This window comes from Tigriopus californicus, chromosome 1, assembly GCF_007210705.1.
Source record: "Tigriopus californicus strain San Diego chromosome 1, Tcal_SD_v2.1, whole genome shotgun sequence".
NCBI classification, from domain to species: Eukaryota; Metazoa; Arthropoda; class Copepoda; order Harpacticoida; family Harpacticidae; genus Tigriopus; species Tigriopus californicus.
The window spans coordinates 8,429,272-8,439,556 of record NC_081440.1 but is presented as its reverse complement, the minus strand read 5'-3'; the positions used below and the strand labels follow the sequence as shown (position 1 = coordinate 8,439,556).

Here is a 10,285-nt window from a genome sequence, read left to right as displayed (position 1 = left end):
CGAGGAGCACGAGGAGCACGAGGAGTTAGTGGCTGAGCTAGTCTAGAGCATGCACGGCAGGCAATCAGGCTTGAATCCAGCTTGGGATCTGCGTTCGTCTGTGGGCACTCAACCTTGTTACGCATCTACCCAGTCTACGCCACCTCTTGCCTCTGTTCCGCCGTGGCAGGCAAATAACATGGCCAACATTCCACTAGACTTGGAAGAGCCCCGTGCTTTTTCATCGGGATTTTTGAGCAATGCGTGTGAAATGTGAATGAATAGCATGCAAATATGCAAATGAAGCAGAGTAAAAGTATAGAAATCCTCCACACCATGTACGAGAATGCTTCGTTCCCAGGATCAGCCTACCGAGCCTACCAGATGAAACCAAAGCACATGTCCGTACATGTACCAACGTACGTACAACCCACGCCACCACCTCGAGATTCCTAACAGCCATCTACACAATTCATGAAAACCATACCTCATTCACTCTTCTTGATACCATTGGCCCTTGTCTCACATTAAAAAGTGTTGCTTAATTCATGTATGAAAATGTATACATACATGAGACAGTAGTGCTTTTGTCAGTTTAGTTCATGGATTTAGTTTATGGATTTACCCCAATCCATGTTTGTGCCGCACGATAGGAGTCAAACATCTTCGAATGAATACTCGTAATCCTTTACTACCTATTTCAACTTAAAGGTTTTGATTAATCATATGGATTTACCAAAAAAAGATCCAAATGTAACGGCAATTTGTCCTTGAAATATCTCATTCACATCGGCTGAAATGTAATTAATGGCCATCACTTCTTTGGGTACAAATGCCACAAATTATATTAACTTGAAAGGAAATTGAAGTTAACAAACTCAAATTAGTTTACAGACGGTTCGCTAGTACGGACAAAGACTCATAATATGATGCTCCTCCTCGGGTCCTCCGTAAGAACTTTACATTTGTGTTACGAGCAGATAATTGATCATGTATTTCTAGCCTCGTACTATGAACAAGTAAGTGATCTGCGGGTAGCTAACGCTACGTCCCGGCCGAGGGAAGGTTCTTGGCACATTCAAAGTAATGATGACTCGAGTAGTGATACAATTCAACCAAACGTAGTACTTCTCTCGATGCTATTATCAATTATAGTAGAATACTCTTCATGACAATTCAAATCCGGTGTTGCAAGAAATGGCGTATCTGAGTTTCTCCTTGAGCGTGGATTTTTTCTGATAGTTGGGTAATTTTAGCAAGTTGAAACACGTCGAGGCTGTGGGTAATCGGTTGACGGGATCGCGGCGACGCAAGGCCAAAAAACCCCGTATTACCGACCCCAACGTGTCGCCATCGTCTTCGTCCTCGGCCACTTCCACGCATCGGATCGAGAAGGGCGGCTCCAGATGCTCGAACCCCAGGAGAGGCGGCTTCGAGCACGAGGTCACGAACTTGAGGAAGGCGCCTCTCTCCTTGTCCGTAAAGTCCTTGTCCAGTATGTCCCAAAACCAGGCGATCACGCGATGCGAATCGTGAAAGCCGCCATAGTAATGGGTGTGTCGCCGGAGATCTTTCACATCCAAGGGCGAGCTATCACCGGAGATCAGGTGCTGGACTTCGGGCGTGGAAAACAAATGCAACCAATCCGGTTGGATGACGAAGAAAAAACCCCGAGTGAAAGCCGCCACTTGGTCCAGGATCTGCTGGTGCATCCGAAAGTGTGCCGCCGGAGATCTTTCACATCCAAGGGCGATCTATCACCGGAGATCAGGTGCTGGACTTCGGGCGTGGAAAACAAATGCAACCAATCCGGTTGGATGACGAAGAAAAATCCCCGAGTGAAAGCCGCCACTTGGTCCAGGATCTGCTGGTGCATCCGAAAGTGTGCCACGTGGTGAATGTAGCTGATCTTGTTGGCGTTGGTCACGGTAATGGCCCGACCACCGGGCACCAGTTCGTGGGTTATGACTTGGCCCATCATGTCTTGGTCGTAAGCAAAAGTCAGGTCCAGATCCGATACATCATCCTTCAAATGCTTGATGAAAGTCAAGTTTTTGTAGAGCTCCTGATCCAAGGATGGCAGTTCGTCGATGTAGCTGTACAAACTCGAGTGATCCTTGCCCAGGACCTGACTTAAGAAGAAGGGCGCGAAGGGCACATCCACCACTATGCCTTCGTACACGGCCTTTCCAATCATTTTACCCACAAAGTCGAACAATTCGAGGTGATTGTCGGTCAGGCTCGATGTGGGCGAGGGGTAGAGGCGCTCCTCCGTGGTGGCGCAAAACAAATTCAGGGTGGGATCGAACACTTTTTTGATGGTCTCCTCGAGAAACTCCTTAAAGACACCGTCTTGATCAATGCCTGCCTCATCTAAGCCTTGCTCATTGACAAATTTGACGCGGATAATGCCCTTGAGGGCGTTTCGAGACAGTATGGCGAGTTGACGGTAGCCGTCCTCCACGAGACGCCCTCGATGAACGGTGATCAATGTACTGGGACACGAATGATCTCGCGAAGCCTCTTGCGACGTGAGGATTCCCAGACTTTGCTTTTCACGGGCGATTTGTTTGCGGAACAATTGCACTCGGTCCTGACGGGGAATGACGTGAGGCATTTTCTTCATGATTAACAAGGCAGGCTTCTTGCCTTTATCCAAATCTGACAAGAACGTAGAGACTTTGATTTCTTTGATAAGCCAATGATCGTTGGGACAAAAGTAACGCCGATTATCTCGGGCGTAGAGCACCATGAGCAGGGCATGCACTGACTGAAAAAGACTACTCTTGGGATCAACCAAGAGCCCACTTGTAATGCCCCGAAAGAGGAATTGGTTCATGGAATAAGACAGATACGCCACCTCAACCAGGCGGAGTGGTTCTTGTTTCTCGTACATCTCGAGGTCGTCCAGTAGGGTGATGACATAGCTCATTCAATCGGCAAACAGCATGATAATTTGAAGTTGAGGGCTGGGATCCTTGGGGTTGGCCGACAATTGATCCATGAACTGTCTCAAACCACAGTGCGGACCCAACCGTTGAATCAGTTGCCACAGCCAATGGACCATCCGATTCTGATAGCAGAAACTAGACAAGATCTCCAGCTTGATTTGAGAGAGAGTTCGCATGGCACAACGATAGAGAGCACACAGGGACCCGACGCTTTTCATTTTAGGCCCATCCAGTTTTATCACATTGGTCAAACTGGGATGGGTCGGGATATGATTGGCGGCGACCGTTTTGGTTTTCTCCAAAGCGCGGAGAAGGAGTTGCTTGCCGCCACCGGTTTTGGCCTCACCGGTGGCTGACAGACGAAAGTGTTCCAAGTTGGGCATGTCGATGGCCGACTCCTCAATCAGCACCTCTTGGAGCGTGACACTCAGACTGTTGATGCACTTCCAAGACCAAAGTTTGGCCAGCTGCGCATGAACTTTGTCCATGGAATGTTGAAGATAGCTATCCAAACTGACGGAAAACCAGCCCAAAACCGGGTGCCAATGACTCAAATTCGATTGCTTGGCGGTCACGTATTGGCCGCAACACTCAAACAAACCACTGAGCATCCGAACCGTTCCCTCCATGTCCAAGGGCAGGTCCGGTTGACCGAGACTGGGCGCGCTGCGTTGCATAAGCAAGTGGATCAGGTTGGCCGTCATGCACAGAGCATAGCTCCCTTCCAAGATGTTGAAGTGGATCTTGAGTTGCTGCTCGTCTTTCAAGATCTCGACACAATGCCCGAGGAGGTTGTGCTTCTCCATCACGGCCAAAGACTCGGGCGACAAGCCCTCCAAATGGATCAGCAAACCCGGCACACTCAATAGTTTCAATAGAAACGGCGACAGGTAAGTGTGAGAAAACTGGAATTCGATCAGCGGTTTGAGGGCCACATTGAGTGCGGCGGCCACGGACGTGGCACTCAACCATACCCGCGCTCCGGCCAAGCCGCGCAGGAGCAACTGATGAAGATGATGGTACAGTCCCTGATGGACCAAATGACTCAACCAATTGTGCGTGAGCTTCTGCATACCCGGGCGCAGAGCGGTCAAACCCGGCGACTGGAGCAGAGTCCACGTGTGCGTGCTACTAAACGACACCAACATTCGCAACAAGGTCATGGCTTCGCGCTGACCACTGGCCACTTCGAGGCGTACGTGCGCCAAGCGCGCCGAGCAGAGGATCAACACGCCCTTCATGTGGTCGATCCAAGGCAGGGCGCATTCTTTGTTCAAGGCCACGCCTATGTAGGTGCCCGAGGGCGAGCTCACCGACAACGAAGCCAAGATATAGCGGCACAAGCGTTCGTGCCGTTCGGGCGGGTGGTGGGGACTCGGCTCCGGATGAAATTGCCGGTAGCGACGGGCCGCGCGGAAACATGCCACGGCCGAGGGATGGAGCGCCAGGCCCGCCTCCCGGCCTGATTCCATGGGCGGAAAGCACTCATCGAACTCAGCGGTGAGGCGGGCGCGCAGAGCCAAGCGCTCTCGATGGCCCCGGAGCGCCGCTTGAATGAGAACGGCCGCCCGCTCTCGGGCGCGCTCCTCTTGGCGTTGGTGGCGAGCATCGCGCACACTCGTTAGGAACGAGTCCTTGCTGTCGGCCGCACCCGCCGCGGCCATGAGGTTCAGTGGGCGTGGGAAGCGCTGGAGGCGGGGATCTGGATGTAGGTATCATGGAGAGGACATGACTCGCCTTCCTTCAGCCTCTAGATGAAGCCATGATGAACTCGTAGGAATGGATTGAGCGGATGGATGGAAATGGAACCACTAGCCCATACCCAAACAAGAGCAAAGAATTTTCAAAGCAAACGATTTCAGGGATTCGAGAATCGAGAGAAGTTGTTGACAAATGAGAAGTTGACAAATGCCCCACAAAGGCCCCACTGACACTGACTAACTGACTGACTGATTAACTGACCAACTAAGAGCTTCTCATTCCTCAAAGAAAAGAGCGCGCTCATTATTTCAATCAGACCCGGAACTAGTGCCGCGACTAGTGCCGGCTATTTCGGCAATCAGACTGACTTTGGCACAAAGTTTTGGTACCCAAGAGAAGGCAAATGCTTCAAGATGATATAGAAGATGACTGGTGAAGCGAATCGCTAATTAGAGCACCTATGTTTGCTCAAAATCCCTATGAATCCCGTTGTATGAGAAATACAAAACCAGTGTGATGTTAACCACTTTACAACCCATTACACCTTGCGCGCTGCCTTGTTACAATGGGCCAGTATGTTTCAACATGGATTAATACCTCAATTCAGTCCTAACTTACATCACCCAAAAAAATAATCATCAGGAGATTCAATAATTTACTGGATGTTAAAAATATACAACCAAGCTACATTCACGCGGAACATAGGCAGCTAATGTTGACTCAAACCAGGCTGTAGAATTTTTATCATTACACTTATTTCTGTGCCTGTTATTTGTATCCCATGGCCAAAACAAGAAGGCAGGCACAAAGGGTATCGGGGTTGTTAGGGCATGGAGTAGTAGTGATGGCACAAGATGACATTTAAAGGAATTTCTGCTGGTTTCTACTTGAAATGATTTCTCATCTCTGGTCAGAACACCTCACGTCCAAGTAGTTTCTGACTAACCAAATCATATGTTCCCCAGTTGCTCGATGTGCATACGGTCTTAAAGTAACAAATGAGGACCTCTCAAATCTAGGCACCCTGGAGGCAGAGGCGAGCGAGGTTTGGCCAAGGGCCAAGGACCTAAACTACATGTATGCGCACCTCAGAAAGTAAACAAACCAATGGTGGGTGGGAGTACAATATTTATTGCCTTTCACCCTTGAGGCAAACATGCTCATTATTTTTCCTTTTCTTAATGATATGGATGCTAAAGGCTGCACCAAACAAATATACACTAGTAGGCTTTAAGAGTGGTATCCACAGTATCGATGGCTATTTTTTTGAGCACCGTGACTTATTACAAGCAATTTCAATATTAAAAAGACAAAGATAACAGCTTTTAATAAAATGTTGCTTGGTCTAGCTCAATTTTGTACATTAAGGCAGTTGAAATTCAAACATGAATACTTCAAACATTATGTTTTGTAGACATGTTTTACACCCCTTTTGGAGACTCTTTGTTGCAATTTGTTGCATTTGAATGCATTTCCATAGCATGCAGAAACATGAACATATATCCTGATAAACTCTGACAAGTTATTGAAAATGCATGTTTATCAATTTTATATTACAATTCTTATGTTTGATTGAACTAACATGCAATTAAAACAACTCTACGTACTACAACTGACCATGTGAAGTCGAAAGCATTCCATGCATTTCAAGCTAAATTTGAAATTAGATTATTTCAACAAAATGAAAAGTTGTTTGAATAAATATATGAAATAAGAAGAGTTTGGAAATATTGCTAAGAGTAATTATTAGTGCATGGAAAAGGTGCATTGGAAGTCTTACAATAATGTTCAACGCTAGATTGAAAGTTTAAGTGCGTTTTTTCCTCAAAAATAATAATAATGTCAACCTTAAAACTTCATGGCTTTCTTATTTGGCACAAATATGCTCTAGATGTAACATGAAACAACATTCAAGGTATTTGATATATCTTGTTCACATCTATAGTTTTATTTTGTAAAGCTTTCAGGAGGGAATAATCATCATAACTTTCAAGAACTAATTCAAGATTTTATTAACTGAGAGCACACAAGAAGAAAATATAGGTTCTTCTTTAACAGTTTTTTAAAGTATTTTGTAAGTTATAGTAGTTGGTTGATTCAAAATCCATTAGGGTGATCAATGAAATATAATTTTGTTTGATCATAGTTAGGAAAAAGAACATTTAGATGAATTTTTAAACGACATTTTTTAATAAAACTAGATTAAACTGTACAGATAGAAGTAATACTTTTGAATGAAATTAAGTTTTTATAAATCTGTGGTTTTTTATAAAGTGTTTGCAAGTTTTGATAGTTGGTTGATTTGTAAGACATAGAAAAGGTCATTAGAATATTACATTGACTGATTGCTAGTTGGAAAAACATCTTTAGATGCATTTATAAACTAAACTGTTCGTCATAAAGCTAGATAGAAATTAAATGAATATGAATAGTAATGATAATAAATGAATTATATTAACAACATCAAATCTTCATGAAACTATGGTTTGATCATATATTGATGCTAAATTCAGCAAGTTGAAAAACTAAGCAATCGGTAGGCAGTTCCTCAATTTAGTATATAAAGTTTTATAACAATTTTCACTAATATATATGACTACTAACAGTTCATTTTGACAAAAAATAAGCCACATATCCGATCATTCCGACTAGTCTCATCCAACACCTATCTTAAGGTGGCACTTTAAATTATTTGAATCTGGTTCCTGTCCTCAATTTTTAGCTCAAATTCGCAATCATGTTGCATCTTTGGACATTTAATCACATATTGGATGCTTTTTTTTAAATTGGTGTCTATGTTAATTCCCAGATATGTTGCTAAATATATAGCCTAAATCCACTCATTTCACAACCTATCCTGACCTGTTGACCCCTGCCGTATTATATCGAGTGACGTCACCCACTTGGCAGCTGGAGCCTTCCAACTGCGCAACTGTTGGGTTTGGCAAATGGCGCCACTTCAAAAATGTAAACGATCCGAAAAACTAAAATGTTTCCGAACAGATTTTGAATTAATGCGTTGTATGAGAAAGAGTATTGTCATGACACTATCAATGAATATTTTCTTCAAAGACACTACCAACTTTTACTTGAAGACAAGCTGATCCATGGAACTTGCATTTTAGTTTGTTTTTATTTGACTTGATTACGGCTAGAGGGTGTGTGCGATGGGGATCGGTTTTGAACACATTTAGTGACGTGATTCTCAAAATCAAGTTCCTTATTCAGGGAGCCAGTGAGTTGATGGCTCGTTTGTCTGCTTTGGTTAAAGCTGACTAACGCAAGAGAAGTCGATCAGCCCGACACCCTGCTGCCCAACTACCAAAATGTGTTCAAAGCAAAGTCTTTTAGGTGATTTAGTTGGAGTGACTTTTCTCTGCCAAGCCCTATAATTACGGCTATTGGGATCGGAATCCCAGCACTTCCAGACGAGAAATGTATTCCTCTTTTTTAACTTTTATCTTCATGCATTATTTGATCGACCAACGAATTAGAGTTGGCAGATATGGCTAGCCCTTGATTATAGGGTTGATCAGGAATTTTAGTCAAAAACTTGTCCAAGTCTGACTTAAATCCTGCCACTGGATCAACGCCTACATACTCCCTACAAATATTTGAGGGCAGCAAATTAAGCAATGAAGGAGCCCAAGAAAGAAGAGAGTTGGACTTCATTGTTCTTACTGGCCTAGATTCTTGAAGCCTTGAAGNGGCACCCCCGCATGGTTTCGTGAGTGCCTATTTTGAGATGCGATATGTACCCAGTTGCACCTACTGCGAGTATCAGATAGTTTCGTGAACGCACATCTTGAAATGCGACCGGGTAAAATTTAGTACTGTCGCATTTCAAAATTTGCGTTCACGAAACCACGTGGGGGTGCCCCATTGACTCCAAACCTGGGTTGGGACAAAGCTCATGAATGCTCTGAAAACGTACTACAGAATCATATACCTTATGTACCTTCCCTGAATATACTGTACAGTCCCAACCTCTTTTGCCTCTCCCAATCAGGTTTCAGTGGCCCTTCGTCCCAAAAAGTAAACGTAATATAAACAAAGTCTCTTCAAACTGAACGGAAATTGTCATTTTGAAGGTCAAAGTTTCAGATGTTCTAGTCAATAATTCTGTCCAAAAATGTCACTTTGATATGACATTTTGGTGGTAGATACATAATCAATTGCGATTAAAATCTTATTTGCATCATATTCTTGGCCAGAAGGAAAAATCGTTCAGACCAGTACATAAATTTCAAACCAATGTCATCATATCCCTCATATACTGTAAACTTGATGATTGCCCAAATGCAAAAAAACATCCAAATTTCCCCTATACTGGATTTTACAAGAAATTATTGCTTCCTTCATTTAATGATCATTTATCAAACAGAAATGAGTTGATAAAATGAATAAAAAAGGAATCTTTCACCTAACATAACCCATCATAACATAACATAACATCACTGCGCTCGGTGAGTGAACATAGACGTGCCGCTCGTTTGTGGGTATAATTTGCGACTGAACCATTCATTTGGAAATCCGGGAACAGATCGAAGTGACCAGTGATGACTGTGAAGGGGGTCCGGCGCCTTGGATAGGTTCCCTTGGGCTCAGGGGAGCCTCGAAATTCCCGTTGCTGAAGTGTATATTTTCAGTCTGACCTCATTTTGTGTGTGTGTACTTACGCTTGGGTTATAAGCTGCGATTGGTTACGTGACAAGAGCAAGAAAACTTGACACAAAGATGACCAAAAACCGATTGAGCAAGGCTAAGCAGAACATGTGTTTCAATTGCGACCAGGTCGTTGACCAACGGTCCACTTTGAATGGTGAGTGCGAAATATGCACGCGATCCTACCATTCCGGTTGCATTTCCCTGACTGAACTCACTCTAAAAGATCTAAAATCATAAGGATATCCATTTTACTGTGACACTTGCAAGCACGGCTGTGGAATGATAATGAAAACTTGAAAGAATGTTGAAAAACGAGTTGAAAACCTGGAATCCTGGAATCAAGTGAACAAGTCACGAATCGGTGATTGGATAAACTGGAACAAGGAGGCGCATCGGAAGCCGTGGAGGAATTCCTCCGTCGCGACAGATGTAAGCAGAATATTTTAGTGCATGACGGAGTCGAAAGCAAGACTACTGGCCCACATTCTACGCAAAGAGAGGACGAGAAGAAAGTAGTGGAGTTGATCACAAAGGCACTTGATTGGTCATGGGGTCAATCCAAATGATATCGACTATGTAAAAAGACTAGGAACGCCCATGCAAGGGAAGGATAGAGCCATTATGTTTAAATTGGAAATTAACCTGGAGAAGCAAACTATACTGAAGGAATGGATTAAAAAGAAAAGGGACGGAACCCTATCGAACGATTTAGCCAAAATCACGATTCGGGACGACATCACAAAGCTTCAAAGGGAGAAACTGGCCACTTTACGAAAGGAAGCAAACGAAAGAAATCAAGGCTTGCGGGACGGAAAAAAGTGGATAATTATGGACACGAGGGGAACTCCTGTTCTACGCCTGCTGGAAGACGCCCCATAACGAAACTAAATCTGGAATACTGGAACATTAGGAGGGGATAGTGGACCAAAGAAGAAGACCTCAGATTATTTTTAAATCTGAGCGAGATCGACATAATGTGTCTGTCT

The 10,285-nt window shown here is 44.1% G+C and overlaps 1 protein-coding gene across 1 annotated transcript; it reads right to left on the bottom strand.

Moving 5' to 3' along the window:
* Positions 1-1,084: 1,084 nt before the first annotated feature.
* Positions 1,085-4,965, bottom strand: LOC131893058 (ubiquitin-protein ligase E3B-like). The gene is given in 2 exon segments (XM_059242984.1): positions 1,085-1,627; positions 1,789-4,965. Coding segments are annotated over 2 exon segments (3,288 nt in total). The 5' UTR covers positions 4,595-4,965; the 3' UTR covers positions 1,085-1,145.
* Between the last annotated feature and the right edge of the window lie 5,320 nt (positions 4,966-10,285).